At 48.7% G+C, this 26,565-nt stretch overlaps 1 protein-coding gene across 4 annotated transcripts in view; it reads right to left on the bottom strand.

Moving 5' to 3' along the window:
• Window positions 1-26,565, bottom strand: part of SCAF8 (SR-related CTD associated factor 8) — a 686,214-nt gene that overhangs the window by 505,645 nt on the left and 154,004 nt on the right. For all 4 annotated transcript variants that reach the window (XM_029596704.1, XM_029596703.1, XM_029596702.1 and 1 more), the window contains exon 7: window positions 4,385-4,555. In XM_029596704.1, coding sequence (XP_029452564.1) covers window positions 4,385-4,555 — 171 coding nt within the window. The remainder of the gene's footprint in view (window positions 1-4,384; window positions 4,556-26,565) is intronic.

The following is a 26,565-nucleotide window of genomic DNA, read 5'->3' as shown; positions in this document are numbered from 1 at the left end:
AAATAAAAGCATGAGATAAAATTTGCCAAGTTTTTCCATCCACTAAAACTTCAAAATTAAAACAGTGCAAATTCAAGTTGTATCTTTCACATAAATGTTATTTCAAATGTTTTACAATTGGTTAAACTCTTTGTCAAGGAAAGCTGTCTAAGCAGCATTTCTGCAGTGTACATGTGGCTCACTGTGGCTAACAGACAGGTCAATACAGTAAAGTGGGGCCGCTGTTACCCCGCCCCTAACCCGCTTTCTACTCACTTTCGGGTCGCGTTAGCCCTTCCTGCGATACACAATCCCCTTTAACCGATTCTTACTGCCTCTTTAAATCACCGGGTAACCCCTTCCGCACGCGGCATGTATATTAAATGTAAACTATCGAATTAGCTATTCCCTCCCATACAGTAACGCGCGCCCCGACTATCGCTATTTTACCCTGCCGTTTTGCAGTGCGTTTAACCTGCTAACTTACCGCCTACCCTTACCCCTGCGTTAGAGGTAGGGGTAAGGGTAGGCGGCAAACTTTCCCCCAAAAGGAAACCTCTAAAAACCTAAAATCCCCTCCTCCCGAAGCGACTCGACATTACTTTTTGTTGCTTTCTTACTTTGTGTTGCTTTCAGCTCCTTCCCTTTTCTGCCGCCCTCCAGAAGGGGCAGCCAGTGGCGAAAGCGGCTTGCAGCGTTCCCCCCCCCCCCCCCCGCGCAGGTCCCGGTTCTCCTGGCTCGGCCCTCATCAAATTGTGAAGTCAGGTGAGAGCCCACTGTTCTGTGCCCTCTCCAGTCACGGCGCGAGCGAAGCGTACTTTCATTGGCCTGAGCGCCCGTCAATTTGGGCACTCCAGCCAATGAAAGCACATAGACGGGCGTGACGCACGCTGTGACGTCACGCGCACCCGTCTATGTGCGCGAACAAAAGTACGCCCTCCCGCAAATTTATAAAATCTACCCCAGAGTGTTTACAATTACGTTTGTGAGGTAGAGTTCATAGATTATTGAGATGCGCATTCTTAGAATAGTGCCATGTTTTTAAACTTTTCTTAAAGGTTTTGAGATCTCTTTGTAATCTGATCTCTAGAGGCATTGTGTTCCAAAGTGTGGGGCCTGCTAAAGATAAGGCCCTTTCTCTCACTTGGGTTAGTCTTGCTGTTTTCACTGAAGGAATGGTCAATAGTGCTTTATTTGCTGATTGAAGGTTTCTGTGTGGGACGTGTACCCGTAAGTGCTGTGTTTAGCCAGTCTGATTTTTCATCATGTATTAGTTTATTTATGGTACATAGGGCTTTGTATTTAATTCTGTGTTCAATAGGTAGCCAATGTAATTCTGCCAGGGTTTCGGTTATATGGTCCCTCCTCCTTTTTCCTGTTAATATTGTAGCTGCTGTGTTTTGAAGTATTTGAAGTGGCCTTAATGTTGTATTCGGGAGTGCTAGTAAAAGGGCATTACAGTAGTCCGTGCTTGATAAAACCAGTGCCTGAAGTACTGTTCTGAAATCAGATAGTGTTAGTAGTGATTTAGGTTTTCTGAGTACCATGAGTTTTGCATAGCCTTCTTTTACTTTTAGCGATATATGCTGTTTTAGATTGATTTCTAGGTCCATTATTATTCCAAGGTTTCGTACTTTTTCTGCTAGTTCAATTTTCTGGTTGTCTTTGAGGATTATTAGAGTTTGGATGATTTTAATATTTTTCCTTTCTAAGTGTAGAAATTCTGTTTTTTCAATATTAATCACAAGTTCCATTCGGATTAGCAGTTATTTTATAATGTCTAGGTACATGTTAGCTAAGGTTAACGTTTTCTCTAGTGTGTCCTCGATTGGTAAAATTAGTTGAATATTGTCTGCATAGATGTAATGAATGATTCCTAGACCTGCCAGCAGATGACATAGGGGCAGCATGTATATGTTAAATAGGGTTGCGGACAGGGCTGATCCCTGCGGTACTCCTGTTTTCAGATTGAATTTTTCAGATAATACATTGTTGATCTGAACTTGAAAGAACCTATTATTCAGATATGAACTGAACCAGTTTATTGTTTTGCTGTGTAATCCAATTTCTTCTAGTCTTTTTAGTAGTATTTTAAGCTTTACTGTGTCGAAGGCTGCTGCTAAGTCTAGCATTATTAGAATGTAATGTCCATAAGTGACAGATCCAAAAGCACAGGATTTTCTCCCCTCCCAATCTCTTTTTTTCATTCTATTTGTCTATTCGTTGTGCAAGGCCATTAAGAGTAGGTACATGCCTATGGGAAATCCTGGGGGTGGCATGGCGACAGCATACTTGCCACTGTGAAGAAGAGTGTGGCATCTGCAGTTGCCGGGTTGACTGTGCCAGCTTGCGAGACATCCTGCGAGCCAGCAAACATAAAAAACTTTTGAATACAGATACCTCTAATGCGTAAGCAACAAAAATATTTACCTACAAAATCTTTTCAGATGACAGGATCACAATTTATTACGGTTGCCTGTTGTTAAAAGCTGTGGATTGCAAATTACCCATAAACGAGCATTTACTTATTCAGCTCCTTCTCTGTAGAATGCTCTCCCGGTAGAGATTCATTGTACTACAGATGATAAAATTGTTAAAAAGCATCTGAAGGCTTTTTACTAACATTGCACGGAGGTTATAGACTAAAAGAAATGATAAATAAATAGATAAATAAATAAAACCTCATTGGGCAACTAAGAGAAGAAAATTACAACAAATGTTGACTTTGTCTCAGAACCTGTTGGAAACACATCCGACTGACCCAGTAAACAAAAGGAAACTGACAAAATCTGCAGGGCTACTATAGCATGGGAAGTCCCATATATATGCACTAAAGACTGAAGGGCCGATGCAATAATGTACACCCAGGCTAGTGCACGGGTTTACGCGTGTTTGACGCGCTAGACTAGTGCTGGATGAGGTAAATAGATTAGCACATCCAAAACGCACGCCCTAACAAACGTAAACCTGATAGTGCCCATCAGATGTTAAGCTCATGTAGATGAGGACATCAGTTATTACAATGGGAGCCCAACACATAATTTTTTAACGCAGCAAATTTAACTCCAACCTCGGAGGTGAAGTAAAGTCAGCTTGTAGTCAAGGGCTCATGAAAACATTTAAAAATGTTTTGTGTTGTGAGAAGTGTGTCCTCCACCTTAGTAAAATTGTGATACTTTAATTTACTGCTTATGGTAGAGAAAAATAATTGTATATTTTCACTTCATTAAAATAAAAAAACTACACTTTTCTTATTGCCATACAATTTGGACATCCATAGCAAGGGGCACCTAGTATATTGCTGAGGTTGCTGACGTGAATTACAGCAAAAAAAAAAAAAAAGAAGAAGTGGGATCAAAACATACCCTCGTCTTGAGTGCCTGTTGCGATTAGGCGCCCGATGAAAGAAACTATTGAGCGCTGTGGACGCTCAATTCTTTGTTAATGTGCCCTTTTTAAAGCTACCTCATTTAAATATTGCATTAGGCGTTCAGGAGATGTGGCTGCATGTTCATAAGGTAAACGGGTGTTCAATATGACCACCCGTTTTCAGCACGTCTTTTTGCATCAGCCCCAGAGGGTGTAATATTCAAAGGAAGTAGTATGTAAAGTAGCAATTTTCAAAAGCTCATTTATTAGCTTATAATGCACCTATGCCCATAAAACCAACTGACAATTCAATCGCACATTTCATAGTAATTTTCAAAAGTGCATTTACGTGTGTGAAGCCTAGTTTTAAGCAGGTAAAGCCTTTTGAAAATTATCCCTTAATCTTTATCAGAATGCTCCGTTAAGTTTTTTCTGCTCCATACCATGAGTGATCATATGACTAACTTGTGGTAAATCTGGTCTTCAGAGAAATAATACAGTTAATATTTTAAATGAAGATCTGTCAAAGTTCTACACTGCTCTAAAATATTAGAGTGAACCTTTTCCCAATATAAAACAGGGCAACCACTAATTAGCCCACCCTTTCCCTCGGTGCTTTTCAAGATGGCTGATGTGAAGTGCTAACGAGTGATATGTGCTGAATATGCTAGGAAGCAGAAAAGAGTTCTCCCCGTAACAAAATGCTCACTCACAAACACAGATATACTGCTGAAAAGAAACATGCAAATGTGACCCAAGAACAGACTGGAATCTTATGGGTGTGATACTTTTTACTGAACCAACAAACGAGAAAAAGAGATATTATAGTATGTGAACTATCAAGACTATATAGATCCTTTATTCAGATATGGCGACTCCTATTTGGTCTTAAAGCACATGTTCAACAACTTTTTTTGTGGCTCAGTAGAAGGCATCCCACTTAGAAGGTTCCACTCTTCTCTATCCCCATGGAAAGACTGAAATACAATTTAATGCCAATTTAAATCTTTCCAAGCTTCTTTATTGAAAGTTATACCTTGCTAAGAGAGACACTCTGTTCCAGTGGATTGAGTGTGCTGGACGCTGCTGCTGTAAGTTGTGCTGTCAGGGCTTGCAGCTGCACCACCAGGCCAGCATCCAATGCCTGAAGAAGAGAAGGCTGGGGCTTTTGCTGCTGAATCTGCAGGGTCTGTACTAACTGCTGCAGCTGAAGAAAGAAAAGAAAGGAAGACATTTGGTATAAAGGGAAGTCTCAGCAACTTTTTCAAATCTCAGAGTTGTCTGTAAATATTGCCAAGGTCTTGAGTAAGCTGCACTATGAAGAAAACGTTGTGTAAATAGAAGCCTGACAACATGCAGTAGATGAGGGAACATAAAAGGATATGTCTCCAATAAAACAAAATATGACATCAAATAAGGATACTTAAGCCCAGCTACTCTGCCCAATTCCATACCTGGTGCAATGTCACAGACCCTCCACTGATCTCTGGCTTTCCCCTCACTTCTTCACAACTAGGGTTCCTCTGTGCTTGAATTCAATTACTGTGTCTGTACCACCTCCCAGGAGGCCATTCCATGCAGCCACCACTTTCTTTGTAAAGAAATATTTTCTGATGTTGCTCCCAAGTCTAACAAGCGTACCTTCATACCATGACCTCTTCTTCTAAACCATTTGTTTCCTTCGTGTGCATTTATACTTTTAGGATATTTAAATGTCGCTATCATAAATCCACTCAGTCTACTCTACAGTATACACATTTAAGATTTTTGGTGTAGACTGGGGTGGCAACTTCAGTCCGCAAGAGCCACAAACAGGCCTAGTTTTCAGGATATCCGTAATGAGTATGTATGAGATCTATTTGGATACAACTGAGGCAGTGGATGCAAATCTATGTCATGCATGTTCATTGTGGATAACCTGCAAAACAGGCCTATTTGCGATTCTTGAGAAACAGAGTTAGCCACCCATAGTGCAGACTCCACATCATTCTGGTAGCCTCTCTCTGGACCGCTTCCACCCCTCTCTATATCCTTTCAGAAATACAGCCTCTAGAATTAAACACAATATTCTAGGTGAGGTCTCACCAGTAACCTGTGCAGAGGAATAGCAAATGTTGCTTACCTGATGTAACAGGTGTTCTCACAGGACAGCAGGATGTTAGTCCTCACAAATGGGTGACATAGAGGATGGAGCCCAACCACGGAAAACTTCTGTCAAAGTTTCTGGAACTTTGACTGGCCCCTACTGGGCATGCCCAGCACGACACCAACCCTGCAGCCAGCAGGGGTCCCCCTTCAGTCTTGTTTCAAAGCTACAGGCAATGCCGAAAAATAAAATAAGAAAACGAACCCAACACCGCGGGGAGGCGGGCAGGTTTCGTGAGGACTAACATCCTGCTGTCCTGTGAGAACACCTGTTACATCAGGTAAACAACATTTGCTTTCTCACAAGACAAGCAGGATGGTTGTCCTCACAAATGGGTGAGTACCGAGCTGAGGATGTCCGAACGTGCACCAAAAGTACCCAATGGCGTGCAACAGGCACAACAACTGGGGTGGAATTTGGTAGAGGACATCCGCACTCCACCGGGTAGGCGGAAGGGTGTTGGTACGTCATGTTGGAAAAAGGATACGCAAGACAGATTGGCCGAAGATGGAATCCTGTCTTCCAGCTTTGTCCAAACAGTAGTGGGCTGCAAAAGTATGGAGAGAACTCCAGGTAGCAGCCCTGCAAATGTCAGGAGGCAGCACCGATCGAAGGTGAGCTACTGAAGTCGCCATGGCCCTCACAGAGTGTGCCTTAACACGGTCTTGAAAGGGAATGCCAGCTTGCTGATAGCAGAAAGAGATGCAGTCCGCCAACCAGGAGGAAAGAGCCTGCTTACCCACAGGTTGCCCTAACTTGTTAGGATGGAAAGAGACGAATAATTGAGTGCTCTTCCTGTGGGCAACTGTTCGGTCTAGATAGAAAGCTAGAGCTCGTTTACAGTCTAGGGTATGCAGAGTCTGTTCTCCGGAGTTGGAGTGGGGCCTGGGAAAAAAGATAGGTAGTATGATGGATTGATTAATATGAAACTCCGAAACTACCTTAGGTAAGAATTTAGGGTGAATGCGGAGTACCGCCCGGTCCTGCAGGAGTTTAGTGTAAGGCGGATAGGTAACTAGGGCCTGTAACTCACTAACCCTACGAGCTGAAGTGATAGCCAAAAGGAAAATCACTTTCAATGTGAGATATTTAAGGTCACAGGAGTGAAGAGGTTCGAAGGGTGGTTTCATAAGGCGACCAAGAACCAGATTAAGGTCCCAAGATGGGGCCGGAGGACGTAAAGGTGGCTTCAAATGGAGCAAGCCTTTAAGAAAGCGTGTTACAAGGGGTTGTACTGAGATAGGGACACCCCCGATACCTTTATGGAAGGCGGCTACCGCACTGACATGCATTCTAATGGAAGAGGTCTTTAGACCGGATTCTGACAAATGCCAAAGATAGTCCAAAAATTTAGGAATTGGACAGGAAAGGGAATCAAGGGACTGAGAAGTGCACCATGATGTGTACCTTTTCCATTTATAAGAGTTTCTTGTGGAAGGCTTTCGTGAAGCGATGAGGACACGAGAGACTGAATCCGATAGGTTAAGTGGTTGAAGGACTAACCTTTCAGCATCCATGCCGTCAGGGACAAGGCTTGGAGATTGGGATGGAGGAGGCATCCGTCGTTTTGAGTGATCAGATGCGGGTCCTTTCCCAAGGGAATGTGTCTGCGGATGGAGAGATCCTGGAGTATGAGAAACCACACTTGGCGTGGCCAGTGAGGTGCTATCAGGATCATGGTTCCCTTGTCCTGACATAGCTTCACAAGAGTCTTCGACAGAAGAGGAAGTGGAGGGAATGCATAAAGCAGACCGGTTGTCCACGGGAGGGAGAATGCATCCCTGGGCCGAGAGTGCTGAGTCCGAATAAGAGAGCAGTAATTGGCCACTTTGTGGTTCTGAGGGGACGCAAAGAGGTCTATGTGGGGATAACCCCATTTCTGGAAAAGAGAGGTCGCTACCAAGGGATTGAGTGACCACTCGTGTGGTTGGAAGACACGGCTCAGCCAGTCTGCCAAGACATTTTCTACCCCCGGCAAGTAGGTGGCCCTGAGGTACATGGAACGGGAGAGGGCTTCTGCCCAAATCTGCGCAGTTTCCTGACAGAGAAGGAAGGAGCCTGTGCCTCCCTGCTTGTTGATGTACCACATGGCCACCTGGCTGTCCGTCTGAATCAAGATTATGTGATTTGATAGGCAATCTTGAAAGGCCCGAAGAGCGTATCGGATTGCTCGAAGCTCCAGGAAATTTATCTGGTGTTTGGCTTCCTCTAGAGACCAGAATCCTTGGGTTTGTAAATTGTTTACATGGGCTCCCCAGCCGACATGGAAGCGTCGGTGGTGAGAATTATTTGAGGATCTGGTGGATGAAAGGGCAAGCCTTGGAGGAGATTGGATTGATTTGTCCACCAGGCAAGAGACAGACGGAGTGCATTGGTGATGTGGACAATGGTCGACAGAGGCTGAGTGGCTTGGATCCATTGTGACTTCAGAGTCCATTGCATGACTCTCATGGCCAGATGGGCCATTGGAGTCACAAACTGAGGAGGCCATGTGTCCCAACAGAATGAGAAATTGGCGAGCTGTTGCTGTGGGTTGAGACTGCAACTGGCAAGCTAGGGACACAAGGGTTTGAACCCGTTGATGAGGAACGAAGGCTTTTGCCTGTAAGGTGTCCAAGTCTGCTCCAATGAAGGATAAGGTTTGAGATGGGAGTAAGTAGGATTTCTCGTAGTTGACAAGAAATCCTAGAGAAATTAGAGTTCGAATTGTCAGGGAAGACCGAGCGATTTGCTGGGTTGTGGCCCTGATCAACCAATCATCCAAGTAGGGGTAGACATGGACGCCTTCCTTCCTGAGGAATGCTGCAACCACTACGAGACATTTGGTGAAAACTCGCGGTGCGGATGCTAGACCAAATGGGAGCACTCTGTATTGATAGTGGTTTTGGCCTACTAGGAAAACGGAGGTATTTGCGATGAGACTGAGTTATCGCAATGTGGGTATAAGCGTCTTTGAGGTCTAGAGAGCAGAGCCAGTCCTCTCTTTGCAGCAGAGGGAGAAGCGAGCCCAGGGTTACCATCTTGAACTTTTCTCTGTGAAGGTACTTGTTGAGGGCCCGTACGTCCAGGATTGGTCGAAGTCCTCCTGACTTTTTTGGGATCAGAAAGTACCTGGAATAGAACCCTAGTCCTTGTTGCGAGAGAGGAACAGGTTCTATAGCGTTGGACTGGAGGAGAAGGGAAACTTCCTGCTCTAGAAGAACAGAGTGGTCGGTAAGTCTCCACGCTTGCAGAGGTGGAGAGTCCGCAGGAAGAGTTAGGAAATTGAGATGGTAACCCTGTGCAATTATCGCCAGCACCCATTGATCTGTGGTGATGTGATGCCATTTTTCTATAAAGTGGCTTAGTCGACCTCCTACTGGTATGTTTGGTAGAGGGATTAGGCATCTGCTCTCTAAGTGAAAGTCAAAACCCGACGCAGGGCCTGGTTGCGGAGCTGTTGTGGGCTTTTGCTTTCGAGGTTGGCAAGGCTGAGGCTTTTGATACGGCCTCGTTGACCTGGACTTGGTGTGTGGGGGATAATACTTCCGTGGACGGAAAAATGACTTTTTAGGTTCCCTCTTAAATGGTTGTTTAGAAGGGAAGTCAGAAGGAATCGATGAGAGCTGTTTAAGGGTCTCGTGATGATCCTTTAAATTCAGCAACTATTTGGTGAATTTGCTCACCAAACAAATTATCCCCTAAACAGGGCAGGTCGGAGAGCCTGTCCTGAACCTCCGGGCGAAGGTCAGAAGACTTAAGCCAAGCCCAGCGTCTTGCTGAGATGGCTGTAGCAGACAGTCTAGTGGAAGCATCGAAGATGTCATAAGATGTTCTTATCTCATGCTTTCCAGCTTCAAATCCTTTAAGTACGAGGGTTTGAAGGTGTTGTTGGAATTGTTCCGGTAAGGTATCTGAAAATTCTTGTAGCTGCTTAAAAATGACCCTGTTGTATTGGGTCATATACAGCTGGTAAGAAGCTATTCTGAAAATGAGCATGGCCCCTTGGTATACTTTTCTGCCTATACTATCTAGGAACTTGTTCTCCTTAGTAGGAGGTATGGATGAGTATGGCTTTATTCTTTTAGCTTTCTTTTGAGCTGACTCTACCACAACAGAGTGGTCGTCTAGCTGAGGTTTTTGAAAGCCAGGAGCTGACTGTACAAGGTAAGTAGAGTCAGCTTTTTTGTTTACTGGGGCAACAGATCCAGGAGTTTCCCAATTCTTTTTTAGAAGGTCCAGAAAAACCTGATGAATTGGAATGGAAGTGATGACTTTTGGGGCATCCAGAAATTGGAGTAACTCCATCATTTGGTGTCTGTCATCTTGCTCAGACTGAAGCTGAAAAGGGACTAATTCCGACATTTCCTTCACAAAATTGGTGAAAGAGAGGTCCTCAGGGGGAAAACGCTTTCTGCTTTCAGCAGGAGAGGGTGGAGAAGGTAAATCATCGGTATCTGTAGAAGTATCATATAAGGGTCAGGTTGCTGACCTGTAGGACCGCGAGGGGGTTGGATACCTGAAGGTCCTGGTTGAGGCTCGGAGAAACCCGAAGGAACCACCGGGAGGCATCGAAAATACCCTTAGAGGCATCGGTGCCGGCATCGAAGGCATCGATGGAGCCGATGTGCGTATCGCCCCAGAGGAATGTATCGGTGGCGAGGGACGACACGGCATCGATGGAACCACTCCCGAAGGAGGAATTCGATACGGTGTTTCTGCACCAGATGAAGCTGGCACCGGTGGAAGGGCAGTCATGAGCGCTTCCATCCGGGCGAGCAGCGGCGCCAGCGCTGCTGGAATCGGGTCGGTGACTGGTTCCACTCTCGGTGGCTGAGTCGGTGCCGAAGGAGTCTGGAACCGTTGCATCGCTTTGTCGATGGCCTCCTGGACCAGCTGGTCCAGTTCTTCCCGGAGACCTGGGGTAACAATACCCGGCTCCAGGAAAGAGGGAGGCTGAGGCTGAGCCGGAGGGACCACCGTCACACCGGTGGAATCGCGGCTCCCAAACCCCGATGGGGTGAGGGTTGCCTCAATGTCTCAGAAACAGAAGTGGACGGTGCTGCTTCTGATCGAGACTTCTTCGGTGGAGGCTCGGACGGTACCGAGGTCGATGACTTCAATTCCTCGACGGTCCAAGACTTGCGATGTCGATGACGATGCTTTTCCCTCCGATCCCCACGATCCTCGGGGGAAGGGACGGGAGTCGATGGCCGTGGAGACGTCGATGGCAGACGGTCACCGGGAGGTTGCCGACGATGGAAGGACTTCGACGGTGCCGGTTCCAAGGACGTCGATGCGATGGACGGCGTCGGAGTATGAGCATGGAACAGGAGTCCCATCTTCTCCATTCTGGCTTTGCGACCTTTTGGTGTCATAAGAGCACATTTGGTGCAAGTCAGGACATCATGCTCACTCCCTAAACATAATACACAGACTCTATGAAGGTCTGTGATAGACATGCTGCGCGTACAATCTGGGCACCGACGGAACCCCGACGCCATGGCCATTGACCAAAAATTTAGCCGCGGGACGGTCGACGGCCAGCAGGCCGCGAGGGCCGAACTCGACGGTAACCAGCGAAAAACGGCAAAAAAAACTTACTGAAGTACCGCAGGCTAAATTTAGATAGAGGGGGGACCCCTATGGGGCGAATTTTACTTCAAAGAAGTTCGAGAAGAAATTCTTGTCAGGAATGTGGTAAGAGCTCCTTAACCGCGTGGCTACTGCTGCGCGAAAAAAAGAAGACTGAAGGGGGACCCTCTGCTGGCTGCAGGGTTGGTGCCGTGCTGGGCATGCCCAGTAGGGGCCAGTCAAAGTTCCAGAAACTTTGACAGAAGTTTTCCGTGGTTGGGCTCCATCCTCGATGTCACCCATTTGTGAGGACAACCATCCTGCTTGTCCTGTGAGAATACTACCACTTTTTTTTTTTTGCAGGTTATGCCTCTCCCCATGGCCACCACCTTATCAAACAGTTTCACTCACTTAAGATTATCAAACATCACCATCCCAATGACCTAAAATCACCTCTAAATATTATCAAGAGTTAACTGCAATATGAAGAAAACAGTGTGCAAGTGTAAGACTGAGGATGTGCAGCGGTTCAGGGGAAATAAAAGGATGTTCCTGTAATATAGCAAATGTTGCTTACCTGTAACAGGTGTTCTCACAGGACAGCAGGATGTTAGTCCTCACATATGGGTGACATCACAGGATGGAGCCCAATCACGGAACACTTTTGTCAAAGTTTCTAGAACTTAGACTGGCACCTACTGGGCATGCCCAGCATGGCACTAACCCTGCAGCCAGCAGGGGTCCCCCATCAGTCTTGTTTAAAGCTACAGGCAGTGCCGAAAAATAAAATAAGAAAACATAACGAACCCAACACTGCAGGGCGGCAGGCGGGTTTCATGAGGACTAACATCCTGCTGTCCTGTGAGAACACCTGTTACAGGTAAGCAACATTTGCTTTCTCACAGGACAAGCAGGATGGTAATCCTCACATATGGGTGAGTACCAAGCTGAGGATGTCCGAACATGCACCAAATGTACCCAAAAACGAGCAACAGGCACAACAACTGGGGTGGAATTTGGTAGAGGGCATCCTGAACCCCACCGGGCAGGCGGAAGGGTGTTGGTACGTCACGTTGTAAATAGGTTACAAAGGACAGACTGGCTGAAGATGGAATCTTGTCTTCCGGCCTTGTCTAAGCAATAATGGGCTGTAAAGGTATGGAGAGAACTCCAGGTGGCAGCCCTGCAAATGTCAGGAAATGTCACCAAGCATAGGGGCACTACTGAAGTCGCCATGGCCCTCACAGAGTGTGCCTTAACACGGTCTTGAAGTGGAATGCCTGCTTGCTGATAGCAAAAGGATATGCAGTCCGCTAACTAGGAGGAGAGAGTCTGCTTACCCACAGGCTGCCCCAATTTAGTGGAATGGAAAGAGACAAACAACTGAGTGCTTTTCCTGTGGGCAGCTGTACGGTCTAGATAGAACGCTAGAGCCCGTTTGCAGTCAAGGGTATGCAGAGCCTGTTCTCTTGGATTGGAGTGGGGCATGGGAAAGAAGGTAGGTAGTATAATGGATTGATTAACGTGAAACTCCGATACTACCTTAGGGTAAGAACTTAGGGTGAGTGCGGAGTACTGCCCGGTCCTGCAGAAGTTTAGTGTAAGGCGGATAGGCAACTAGGGCCTGTAACTCACTAACTCTGCGAGCAGATGTGATTGCCAAAAGAAAAATCACTTTCCATGTGAGATAGCGAAGCTCACAGGATTGGAGAGGAGAGGCTCGAATGGTGGTTTCATCAGCTGACCCAAAACTAGACTGAGGTCGCAAGAAGGGGCCGGAGGACGTAGTGGAGGCTTGAGGTGAAGGAAGCCTTTCAGAAAATGTGTTATGAGGGGTTGTACCGAAACAGGAACATCCCCAACACCTTTATGGAAGGCAGCCACCGCACTGACATGCATTCTGATGGAGGAAGTTTTTAGACCCGACTCTGACAAGTGCCAGAGATAGTCTAGAAACTTCGTGGTGGAACAGGTAAAGGGATCAAGGGATTGAGAAGAACATCATGACTTAAACCTGTTCCATTTGTATAGGTAAGACTTTCTCATGGAAGGCTTCCTAATGAATCAGGACACAGGAAACTGGCTACGAAAGGTTAAGTGGCGGAAGAATTGACCTTTCAAAATCCAGGCCGTCAGGGACAAAGCTTGAAGACTTGGGTGGCGTAGGCACCTGCCGTTCTGAATGATCAGAAGCGGGTCCTTTCCCAAGGGAATGTGCCTGCAAATGGGAGATCCTGAAGTATTGGATACCACACTTGACAAGGCCAGTGAGGTGCTATTAGGATCATGTATCCTTTGTCCTGACGAAACTTCACAAGAGTCTTCGAGAGAAGTGGAAGTGGAGGGAATGCATATAAGAGACCAGTTGCCCATGAGAGGGAGAACGCATCTCTTGGCTGTGAGGGTTGGCTGCAAGTGAGAGCGCAAAAGTTCTTACCTTGCCGTTTTGAGGTGATGCAAAGAGGTCTATACGAGGATGACCCCAAAGTTGGAATATTGCATCGCTACTGAGGGGTTGAGGGACCACTCGTGTGGATGGAAAGCGCGACTTAGGTTGTCCGCCAACACATTGTCCACTCCCGGCAAATAGGTGGCCCTGAGGTACATCGACTGGGAGAGGGCCTCCACCCATATAGGCGCAGCTTCCTGACACAGTAGGAAGGAGCCCTTCCCTCCCTGTTTGTTGATCTACCACATGGCCACCTGGTTGTCTGTCTGAATCAGGATGACCTGATTGGAAAGGCGATCCTGAAATACCCTGAGAGCATATCTGATTGCTCGAAGCTCTAGGAAATTGATTTGGTGCTTGGCTTCCTCTGGAGACCAAGTTCCTTTGGTTTGCAAATCGGCCACATGAGCTCCCCAGCCAAGGTTGGAAGCATCGGTGGTGAGAATTATTTGAGGGTCTGCAGCCTGGAAGGGCAGGCCTTGGAGGAAATTGACCTGATTTGTCCACCAGGCTAGAGACTGAAGGAGTGAGTCGGTGATGTGGACATTGGTTGATTGGACGGACTGAGTCCATTGTGATCTTAGAGTCCACTGCATGACTCTCATGGCCAAGCAGGCCATTGGGGTAACCTGTACTGAGGACGCCATGTGCCCCAGTAAGATGAGGACGTGGCATGCAGTCATGCGTTGCTGAGACTGTAGCTGGTGTGCGAGAGAGATGAGAGTGAGAGCTCGAAGTCAAGGCAGAAATGCCTTTGCCTGCAAGGTCTCCAAGTCTGCCCCTATGAATGATAAAGTTTGAGATGGGACTACGCGGATTTTTGCGTAATTGACGAGAAATCCTAGCGAAATCACAGTGTGTAAAGTAAGACATAGGGACGACAGAGCAGCTTGCTGAGTGGGAGCCCTGATCAACCAGTCGTCTAGATAGGGGTAGACGTGAACACCTTGCGTCCTGAGAAAGGCTGCTGCTACTACAAGGCACATGGTGAAGACTCGTGGAGCAGATGCCAGGCCGAATGGGAGCACTCAGTATTGATAGTGCTTGGGGCCTACTAGAAATCTCAGGAACCTGCGATGAGATGGATTTATTGCAATGTGCATGTACGCATCTTGGAGATCGAGAGAGCAGAGCCAGTCTCCTCTTTGCAGAAGAGGAAGGAGGGAACCCAAGGTTACCATCTTGAACTTTTCTCATTGGAGGTACTTGTTGAGGGCACATAGGTCCAGAATTGGACGAACGCCTCCTGATTTTTGGGGGATTAGAAAGTACCAGGAATAGAATCCTAGGCCTTGTTGAGAGTAAGGTACTAGTTCTACTGCTCTGGACTGGAGGAGGAGGGAGACCACCTGCTCCAGGAGTAGTGAGTGGTCGGATGTTCCCCACGCCGGTAGAGGTGGGGAGTCCGGTGGAATGGAGAGAAAATTCAAGCGATAACCTTGAGAGATTATGGTAAGGACCCACTGGTCTGAGGTGATTGTGTGCCACCTGTTGTTGAAATGCCACAATCAACCTCCCACTGGTATTTGAGGTAGTGGAAACTGGCTGCTGCTCTCTATGCAGGAGTCAAAAACCGGAAGCAGGGCCCGGCTGAGGAGCTGCTTGCAGATTTTGTTTACGAGTTAACGAGACTGGGCCTTTTGGAAAGGTCTCGTGGAACGAGTCCTAGACTGTGGTGGATAGGACTTCTTTGGACGGAAGAATGACTTTTTAGTATCCTTCCTGAAAGGCTGTTTGGACGAATACTCAGAGGGCATCAGAGAGAGCTGGCGAAGGGTCTCATGATGGTCCCTGAGTTCCACCACCGTCCGCTGAATCTGTTCCCCAAACAGATTGTCTCCTATGCAGGGCAGATCAGATAATTTGTCTTGTACTTCAGGGCGCAAGTCCGAAAACTTAAGCCAGGCCCATCTTCTTGCCGAAATAGCAGTTGCAGATACCCTGGAAGCGGTGTCAAAGATATCATAAGATGATCTTATTTCATGCTTCTTTGTCTCAAAACCCTTGTGCACTAGGGTTAGAGATTGTTCTTGGAAGTGCTGAGGCAGGGACTGTGCAAAGTCCTGTATCTGCTTGAATAAGACCCTGTTGTACTGAGTCATATATAGCTGGTAGGAGGTGATCTGAGAGATAAGCATCGATCCCTAGAAGACACGCCGGCCAATGGCATCCAGGAATTTCTGTTCCTTACCTGGGGGAAAGGAAGAGTGGGGTTTTGATCTTTTTGTCCTTTTTTGGGCAGATTCTACAACCACAGATTGGTGATCCAGCTGAAGTTTCTGGAAACCTGGGGCTGACTGGACCAAATAAGTGGTATCAGCTTTTCTGTTGGCGAATAGGGATGGAGGTTATTTCCTTGGGAGAATCCAGGAATTGTAACAGCTCCATCATTTGATGTCTGTCATCTTGTTCAGTCTGCAATTGGAAGGGAACCAATTCAGACATTTCCTTCACAAAATTTATGAAGGATAGGTCCTCTGGAAGAGAACGCTTCCTACTTTCAGTAGGAAAAGGTGGCGATGGCAAGTCATCGGTGTCTTGAGAAGAATCGTCGGTCCAGGTGTCGTAGGATCAGGACCTGCCCCTCTAGGAGCCTGAGGACGGGACGATGGTATTCCTGAAGGTCTCGGTTTAAGTTCTGAAGGCATTGAGGGAAGTGCTGGAGGCACCGATGAAGGCATCGAGGGTACCGGTGCAGGCATCGAGGGCATAGATGGATGGATCAGTGGCACTGATGGGCGCATCGGCATCAGAAGAACTCCCGATGAAGGAATGCGGAACGATGTTTCCCCTCCCGATGACAGGGTAAGCGGGGAGGGCACCGGAGCCATCTGTGACCCAGGATCCATCGCTGGAAAAGCGGCTATAAGCGCTTCCATCTTCGAGAGCAGCGGTGCCAGTGCTGCCGGAATCAGATCGGTGGTCGGTTCCACAATCGGCACCAGTTTCGGTGTCGGAGGAACTTGGAGTCTGTGCATCGCCTTATCGATGGCCTCCTGAACCATCCGGTCCAGTTCTTCACGGAGACCTGGAGCAAGCAGCCCCGGCTCCGGAAGGGAGGAAGGAGGCAGAAGCATAGCCGGAGGGACCACCGTTAAAAGCGGAGTCGCAACTTCCGATACCCGTCTGGGTGAGGGTTGCCTCGGTGACCCGGTCGCAGAAAGGGTCGGTGCCTTTTCTGGACGGGGTTTCTTCCATCGATGCACCGGCATCGATGGAACTTGGAAGCCCTGGAGTGCTTTGCCGATGGCTTCTTGGATCATCCGATCCAGTTCCTCACGGAAACCTGGAGCATGAATACCCGGTTCTGGAGTGGGAGGTAGCACTGGCGTAGCCAGAGGGTCCACCGGTGAAGGTGGAATCGCGGATCCCGGCACCTGTCCAGGTGGGGAACGCCTCGGTGATCCAGAGACAGAAGAGGAAGAATCCATTTCTGCATGGAGCTTCTTTGTCGGAGGCTCAGATGACGTCGATGTCAAGGGTCTACCGGTATCGATGTCCTGAGCTTTACGATGACGTTGTCGATGTTTTTCTCGATGTTCACCCCGGTGTTTTTCTTGATGGAGAACAGAGGGAGTTGACACCCATGGAGTCGTCGAGGCCGGTCAGGTAGCAGCAGATTCCCGGTGCTTGCGAGACGTAGACAGCACTGGTTCCGACGACGTCAAAGCTATCGATGGCGTCGGGGTTTTTGGCCGAAAGGGAAGACCCATCTTATCGAGCCAAGCCTTGCGACCTTTTGGTGTCATTTGGACACATTTGGTGCAAGTAATGACATCGTGGCTGGACCCCAAGCACATCACACAGACCGTGTGAGGGTCAATGATGGACATTGTTCGAGTGCAGTCGGGGCACGGACGGAAACCAGACGCCATGGCTTTGACCAAATTTAGTTGCGGTACGGTCGATGGCCAATAGGCCGCGAGGGAAAAACTTGACAGGAATCGACCACAAACGGGCAAAAACTTCCCGTTCAACTGTGGAGCAAAGAAATCGATACTGGGACCCCCTGTGGGGTAAATTTTTTGAAATTTTTTTAACAAAGTTCCGTGAGGAAAATTCCTGTCAGGAATCTCTGAAGAGTTCCTTAACCCGCGTGGCTACTGCTGCGCGGAAAAAAGAAGACTGAAGGGGGACCCCCTGCTGGCTGCAGGGTTGATGCTATGCTGGGCATGCCCAGTAGGTGCCAGTCAAAGTTCTGGAAACTTTAACAAAAGTGTTCCGTGATTGGGCTCCATCCTGATGATGTCACCCATATGTGAGGAATACCATCCTGCTTTGTCCTGTGAGAAATCTTATGTCATTCTCAGAATTATAAAAAAAGGAATCATAGACAATGAGAAACTTCTTGGGAATCAGATAAGATAATGCAAGCATTGTCAGAATTTGGTCTATCCTTCAAATAGGTAGAACTCATCAATCTTAGCAAGGGAATCTCCTATTTCCGCTGCAATGGAGCTTTTTGATTCAAACTAGCTAGCAAACGTTTTCAGTATAGGATTAAATTGCCGGAGGAGGAAAAGAAGGGATGGTCTTTAAGTAATTGTGCACAAAGGCCAACCACATTCTTTGTACAAAAAGATGATGGTCAAGTGTATGGCAGGTGTAGATGATATATCCGCTGAGAAAGAGTCAAATCTGGGCACTAAAATGGGAGGAACATCCTTCTGGATTTAGAGAATTCCTTTTGATCTATTGAAAAGGGAGACTTATCTGTTTAATATCAAAAGATGGTGATGAACAGGGTTGGGCGCTGAGGGTCAGCGCAGAAGATTTCAGCACTGACAATTTTTTAGCAGGTAGCTCAGAACCAGCTCCTGCACAGGAGGTTTCCGAGGTTTACATGCTGAGGAGAACTCAGTGCAATAAGATTTCGAATCAATACGATGGACTTTCTGTGCTGAAGTGGGGCTTTTCCCTTTTTTCTCCCTTTCTGATTTCGTGAGATTTTGGACAGCCTTTTTCGATTGAGAATCCCAGCCAAGAGACTTTAGAGTTCTGGTTTCTCGAAAGACTTTTCCATTTCTACTCTGGCTCAAGAGAGCTAAAATAGTGGTTGAGCATCAGGTCCCTGGAAACAAGAGCTCATGAAGTCACGCATCCACATGTACAACTATATGAACTATTATGTGAAGAACCCAAGCAGCAGACACAGCAATTGTAGAAGTCTAAACTAGACATCTTGAAATCTCACTTCAGGCAGTGTTTGAAAGATTTTTTACCTGAAATCTTGAAGACCAGACTAGTACACAGAAGGAAATTTTAAGGAGGACGAAGGAGAGAAAAACTGTTTCTAAAGAAATATTTTTTATTTTTCTTGAGGAGACTTACAAAGAGAAAAATGAAAAAAGTAAAATGAAAAAATGAACACCCCCCCCAAGATTCAAACCACTTATTTATACAAAAAAAAGAGCAGCTATGAAGAAAGCTATCAGTCCTTTCATTTCTGCAGAACAGCAAAAACTGAGGAGATTCGTGAGGCAATGGTTGTGTGAGAACACCCGGGCATGCTCAATAAAGACTGCTAGGCCTTTCTGAGCTCTATCAGAGCAAAGTGTGCTTCAACACCATTGGATAATATCACCCACTTGTGAGGCTAATATTCTGTTTGTCCATGAACCAAGACAAAATGACAAATGTATTTTAACTACTTCACCTTTCATGGATTAGCTATTGAGACCTGATTTTTTTTATATGAGCAATACAGCTTGTCCGATTTTTCATATCTGTATGTAATCAGTTTACCAACCACATGCAGCAGGCAAGTGGACTTGCAGATCATGTGTTCAATATTGCCGCTTTCTATGGCTTGTTCCAATACAGAATTCACCTTTTAAATTAAATGCTTGCAACAGTAATTCAAAGACATAATTTACCAGCTTTCTGCCACTCTAACCTAAAGTTTTTTTGAGACAATATTATCATGAAACAGGAAAGGGTAGCAAATCAAGCTTCATAAGTATAAATACTGTACTAGAGACCTTTTTCACTAACAAACTTTTTATTGGACTAAATACAGTCAGCTGTCCAATTCTTTAGTGTTTAAACCCAGTGTAACTGTGCTGTCCCCTTCGCTGATCTGACAAACGGGCCGATGCAGTAAAGTGCGCTCAGGCTGAGCGCACTGTTAGCCCCCTTTGGTCGCGTGTTTTCGACGTGCTATTTTTATCCCTTATACAGTAAGGGGTAATAGCACGTGGAAAATGCGTGGCCAACCCCCAAAAGTAATAGCGTCCGCAACACGCAAATGCATGTTGATGGGCCTATTAGTTATTCCCGCGCGATACAGAAAGTAAAATGTGCAGCGAAGCCGCACATTTTACTTTCAGAAATTAACGCCTGCCAAAGTTAATTTCTGCCGGCACCAGGACAGTGTACAGAAAAGCAGAATAAAACTGTACACACGCCGACTTAATATCATAGCGATATTAAGTCGGAGGCCCCAAAAATAAAAAAAAATTAAAAATCTGCCCGCAGGGGTTGGAAGACGGACGCTCAATTTTGCCGGTGTCCGTTTTCTGAACCCATGGCTGTCAGCAGGTTCGAGAACAGACGCCGGTAAAATTGAGCGTCGGCTGTCAAACCCGCTGACAGCTGCCGCTTCTGTCAAAAAGGAGGAGCTAGGGACGCGCACGTCGGGAGAGTGGGTGCTCGCCGGCTCTCCCGCGCGTCTTACTGTATTGGCCCATAAGGGAGGCTAGCTCTTGACAGCTAGTCACAGATATATTGAATTAGGTGGTAACTTTTTACTGGGCTAACAATTCATTCTGTAACTAACTTTCCAGAGACAGCCTCCCTTCATCAAGTCAATGAAGAGACAGCATGGTTTAAACACTAAAGTGTTGGGACAGCTGACGGGCTCTATTTAAACCCAGTGTAACTATGCTGTCTTTTCACTGACCTGAACAAGGCTGCATTGCTCTTGAAAGCTAGTCACAATTATATTGAGTTAGTCCAATAAAAAGTTATCACCTAGATCTTGTTTGTAGACTCTTACTTTTACACATTCAAGTGGACTAATACAGCAGCCATAATAATTTGCTCATTTTTAAGTCAAAGTGACTCTCTGTTTCCACTAAATAGGGAAACCTGTGACATTTCAGAAGGAAGTCATTTTATTTAAAAACGTACACAGGGGCTTCCCAGCTTCTGCCAGCAAAGTTTATATTCTGTTGGTAGAGAATCCAATTCTGCTCCTGGCAAAGACAAGAAAATTATTCCTTACCTGCTAATTTTCGTTCCTGTAGTACCAAGGATCAGTCCAGACGGTGGGTTATGTTCCCCGTCCAGCAGATGGAGTCAGAACAAAGCTCGAGGGGGGAGGTCCTATATGACCTCATCCCTTGTGCCTCAATCCTCAGTAACTAGACTTACAAAGCCAAGAAGAGAAGAGACAGAGGGATCAAGAATAACATCTGTGCCAAAAATTCGTTAACGAAGAATAACTAATATAAACAATCCACAACGGAACTTGTAAACCGAACTGTAAGAACAATGAACCCTGGAGCCCCAGGGTGAGCTGAAAAGAAGCAGAAAAGTAGATGTAGCGAGCAGAGGCTTATCCCAAACAACAACCCCAAATTATCAGGGAGGGTGTCTGGACTGATCCTTGGTACTACAGGAACGAAAATTAGCAGGTAAGGAATAATTTTCTCCTTCCCTGTACGTACCAGGATCAGTCCAGACATTGGGATGTACCAAAGCTTCCCTACACCGGGTGGGCCGATAACAGCCCTGCTCGCAGAACACTATCTCCGAATGACCCGAAAACAGGGGGCTGGACATCCAAACGATAGTGTCTGGAGAAAGTATGAAGTGACTTCCAGGTGGCCGCCCTACAAATTTCATGGGCCGACACAGACGAACTTTCTGCCCACGACGCGGCTTGTGCCCGAAGAGAATGTGCCTTGACACCCAGAGGTGGCTGCTTCCCACTGCCTAGATACGCTGAGAAAATCGTCCCCTTCAGCCAGCGAGCGATGGAGGTCTTGGAAGCCATGTGGCCCTTCCTGGGACCCGACCATAGAACAAACAGATGGTCCGAGAGACGGAAGTCATTAGTGGCTGCCAAATATTGCATCAGGCATCGCTTGACATCCAAGGTCCGGAGATGCCTGGGATCCGACGCCGAGAAGGAAGGAAGTTCCACTGACTGGTTTAGATGGAAAGAAGAAACCACCTTCGGCAGAAAAGAGGGTACCGTCCGCAAGGAAACCCCGCCGTCAGAGAAACGTAGATAAGGTTCTCTACAGGACAAAGCTTGTAGCTCTGAAATGCGCCGTGCTGAACTAATGGCTACCAGAAATATGGTCTTAAGGGTGAGGTCCTTGATGGTGGCCGTGCGCAAGGACTCAAACGGTGGCCCACCAAGAGCCCGGAGAACCAAGTTGAGACTCCAAGACGGACAGGGCGGTCTGGAAGGAGGCTTCAGCTGACGGACCCCCTTGAGGAAACTGAGAATATCCGGGTTCGACAAAAGGAGTGAGTCTTCCCCGTTCTGCAACAGAGCTCCCAATGCCGCCACCTGAACCCTAATGGAATTATACGCCAGCCCCATCTCCAGGCCAGCCTGTAGGAATTCCAGGATCTGAACCACAGAGGCAGGACTCGGGACAAGAGAGCGGGTGACACACCAATCTTCAAAGACTTTCCACACCCTCACGTACGTCACGGAGGTGGACGTCTTTCTAGCCCGCAGTAGGGTGGAAATAACTGGCTCCGGGTAGCCCCGACGCCTGAGCTTGCGCCTCTCAAAAGCCAGGCCGCAAGACAGAAGCGATCTGCCTCCTCTAAAAATATGGGGCCCTGCTTGAGAAGCCGAGGGAAGTGGCCGAGCCGAATCGGCCCCCGTGCGCCAGGAGAAGGAGATCCGCGTACCACGGTCGCCGCGGCCACTCCGGTGCTACCAGAATTACCGGCCCTGGGTAAGTCTCTATCCGACAGATCACCTTTCCTACCAGAGGCCACGGAGGGAAGACATACAGAAGGACCTGTCTGGGCCACGGAAGAACCAGGGCATTGACCCCTTCCGCGCCGTGCTCCTGTCTGCGACTGAAGAAGCGACGAGCCTTTGCATTTCCTGCCGTGGCCATGAGATCCACGTGGGGTTTCCCCCAACGTCGCTCTATCAGACGCATCGCTTCCGCAGAGAGTTCCCACTCCCCTGGGTCCAGGCGTTGTCGGCTGAGAAAATCTGCCTGGACATTGTCCACGCCTGCTATGTGAGAGGCAGATAACCGAAGCAGGTGGCGCTCCGCCCACTGCATCAACTTTTCCGCTTCCCACGCGACCAGTCGACTCCTCGTACCTCCCTGCCGGTTGATGTACGATACCGTAGTTGATTTGTCCGACAGGATCATGACTGACGAACCATCGGAAGAAACCCTTGTAGCGCGAGGCGGACTGCCCTGGTCTCCAGTCGGTTGATGGGCCACTTCCGCTGTTCCTTCGTCCACGTGCCTTGGATGGAACTGGAGCGACATACTGCCCCCCACCCGGTGAGGCTGGCATCCGTGGTGACCACTATCCAGTCCGGCGTCTCCAAGGACACTCCCCGAGCCAGATGCCGAGGATCCAACCACCATCGGAGACTGAGAAGAGCCGCCGGCAGGATCGGGAGGACCGCCCGGTAGTCCCGTGACACCGGCTTCCACCGGGACAGCAATGCCTTCTGCAGGGGTCGAAGATGCGCAAAGGACCACGGGACCAGGACGATCGTGGACGCCATGGTTCCCAGAACCTGCAAGTAGTCCCAAGCAGTTGGGTCCTGAAGTGATGAGAACCGCAGGACCTGTTCTCGCAATGCCTGCACCCGCTCCGGCCGTAGGAACACCTTGCCTGCCCTTGTGTCGAAGTGGGCGCCCAGGAAGTCCAGCGACTGAGAGGGCGTGAAGTGACTCTTGTCGTAGTTGATTATCCAGCCGAGGGATCGTAGCAGAGCCACTACCCGGTCCACGGCTTGAACCCCCCCTGGCTTCGGGATTTCGCCCGTATGAGCCAGTCGTCCAGGTACGGATGAACCAGGATCCCTTCCCGGCGAAGGGCTGCTGCGACTACTACCATCACCTTCGTGAACACGCGCGGAGCCGTTGCTAGGCCAAAAGGTAACACCTTGAACTGGAAATGCTGTCCTAGTATCTTGAATCGAAGATATCTTTGGAAATCCGGATGAATCGGAATATGGAGGTACACCTCTGTCAAATCCAGCGAGGCTAGGAACTCCCCTCGATGGACCGCCACCAATACCGACCTGAGCGTTTCCATGCGGAAGCGTGGAACCCGTAAAGCCCTGTTGACGGACTTGAGATCCAGGATGGGGCGGAACGCACCCTCCTTCTTGGGCACCACGAAATAGATGGAGTAATGACCTCGCCCCAGCTCGGTAGCGGCCACCGGTCTTATTGCCCCTAAGGCCCGCAGTCACTGGAGGGTCTGGCTGCTTGTGAAGAGATCCGCAGGGGGAGAAGATGAACCTGTCTCTGGGGGCGTGAACAAAATCCAATGTGTAACCGTTCTTTAGGATGTCCAAGACCCACTGATCCGACGTGATACGGACCCACTCCTCGTAAAAAAGAGCGAGCCGGCCCCCCACCCGCAGAGTCGGCTCGTGGGTTGGCCTGGCATCATTGCGCTGGTTTCGAGGCCGAGCGAGGCCCTGTAGCCTCCCTGCCTGGCCTACGTCCGCAAAAGGGCCGGTTCCAGCTCTGAGAGCGATATGACGGAGTCCTGGGTGCTTGTTGCTGCCTGATCGTCCGAGCATGCCGCTGGTTCCGGGACCGGTTCCTGGAGAAACTGAACGATCTGGCAGAGCGGGGCCTGTCCTCCGGGAGCTTGTGCACAGTGTTCTTGTTCAGTGACTTAATGATCTGATCCAAGTCCTCCCCGAAGAGGAACTTGCCCTTAAAAGGCAATGACCCCAGGCGCGTTTTGGACGAGGAGTCCGCCGACCCGATACTGCCGCCACCATGGATCGAGATAGGACCCGGAGAAGGTCATACAGAGCGTCCGCCCCGTATGCCATCACGGATTCCAACCTGTCTGCCTGTTGTGCCTCGGTCGCCGGGAGATCTTGCGAGGTGAGCAGTTGTTGAACCCAACGAAGGCCCGCTCTCTGCGCCAGAGCGCTACAGATGGCCGCTCGCACCCCGAGGGCTGAGACCTCGAAAATTCGCTTCAGGTAGACCTCCAGCTTCCTGTCCTGCAGATCCTTCAAGGCCGTTCCGCCCGTGACCGGAATGGTGGTACTCTTTGTAACTGCCGAGACCGCCGAGTCCACCGCCGGAACCTTCAGGAGATCCAGGAACTCCACCGGAAGAGGATAAAGCTTCTCCATGGCCTTGCTGACCCTAAGGGAGGCCTCCGGTGTGTCCCATTCCCTGGAAATCAACTGCAAGAAACTGGGATGCGTAGGGAAAGCCTTGGCAAGAGGCCGAAGTCCCGCCAGGAGAGGGTCTCCTTTTCTTACCTTGGGATCCGAAGTCGTGGGATCCGGAGGAGGATCAATGTCCATTTCCTGAAGGATATGCGGAATGAGACCCTCCAACTCCTCGGCCTGGAAAATGTGAAGGACCCTCGGATCGTCGCCCTCCACCTGGGCCGAAAGAGTGGGATCCTCCCCGAATGGGCCTCTGGGATTACCTGGAGGCCCCTAGGCGGTCCCACGGGAGCCCTGTGGGGAAGCTGTGTCGTCCCTAGAGGCTGGACCGGCCCCTGTGCCGGCAGCCCCCCCAGAGAGGGATCCAGTCGCGGTAGCTTGGCGGGGGGAGGACCCCAGGACGATCCCATAGGCTGGCTGCTGCTCTGTAGAAAAGCACGATGCATGAGGACCACAAACTCTGGGGAGAACCCAGGCAGCCCCGGAGGGGGACCCCCGGAGGGCTCTCCGACTGACAGCTTGCCTCCCTGGTCAGCCAAGGGTGTCAACCCGACCGGCTGTGGAAGAATCGGTTCCCCCGTCTCCTCAGAATCTGAACCGCCAGCTTCCTCCTCTGACAATAAAATGGCCGCCGTTCCCGCGCTCAGCGGGAACGGGGCCTGCCGCTGACGAGACGTGCCCTCGTCCCCGCGGTTTCCTGTGCCTTCCCCCGATGGCGAAACAGCATCCCCCGCCAGACGACAGCCTGAGCACAGCCCCTCGATAGAGAGGCAGCTCCCTAGTCGACCGCAAGATGCGCAGGCCGGCGCACGAGGCATGAGGTAAGGAGGAAAATCTCTCCCGGGGAGGCAGGAACCAGGCGGCGCAGCAGAAAAATTGAAGACACCAGTGATTTGCGTCGCCGACACTCGAATCGCTGCCGGGGAAAGGACCTCTTAGCAGCCGGCGGCCCCGGGGAATGACGCTTCTCGGGGCCGCGGTCGATGTCGGCAACACGGGCCCGGGAGGAGGGGGGTTGGAAGGACTAGGCCAGGAGCCCTGGCAGAAGCCCTCAACAGTCTCGCCACCCTCCAGTGTCGAAATGGTCGGCAAGAGGTGAAAAGAAAGGTCTGTAAAGAACCAAAACACTTACCCAAAATAAGAAGGGAGAACAGGGGGAAAGAATAGAAGCAGTCTGTCAACAAGTTCCTTTCACCCCCGCTCCTGACAACAATTTCTGAGCCAAACTCCCCTCAAGTAAAGTTAAAGTATGATAAATTTAAGTCTGTCTTTTTTTTTTTTTTTCTACTTGATCCCTCAAAGTACAGGAAAAGGTGGGAAAAACCTAAGATCCTGCGCTGGGGACTGAAAAGTCCCCTGCTCACATCTGCTGGAGTCAGAAGATACTGAGGATTGAGGCACAAGGGATGAGGTCATATAGGACCTCCCCCCTCGAGCTTTGTTCTGACTCCATCTGCTGGACGGGGAACATAACCCACCATCTGGACTGATCCTGGTACGTACAGGGAAGGAGGCATTTTTTACTAAAATTTGTTCTATTTGGCCTTGGAATGGCTGGATAATCTGCAACCCACTACTGAAACAAATCTGACAGATGAAGGAGTGTGGCAAAAAGTCCCAAAAATAAATATTTTATAAATGTATTCCTTCTAAAGTTATTTCAGACTTGTCTTTGCCTTGCTTTTTATTGGATAG

Source organism: Rhinatrema bivittatum, chromosome 3, assembly GCF_901001135.1.
Source record: "Rhinatrema bivittatum chromosome 3, aRhiBiv1.1, whole genome shotgun sequence".
Lineage (NCBI taxonomy): Eukaryota > Metazoa > Chordata > Amphibia > Gymnophiona > Rhinatrematidae > Rhinatrema > Rhinatrema bivittatum.
The sequence above is the reverse complement of the archived record's forward strand: the minus strand, read 5'-3'. Positions and strand labels throughout refer to the sequence as shown.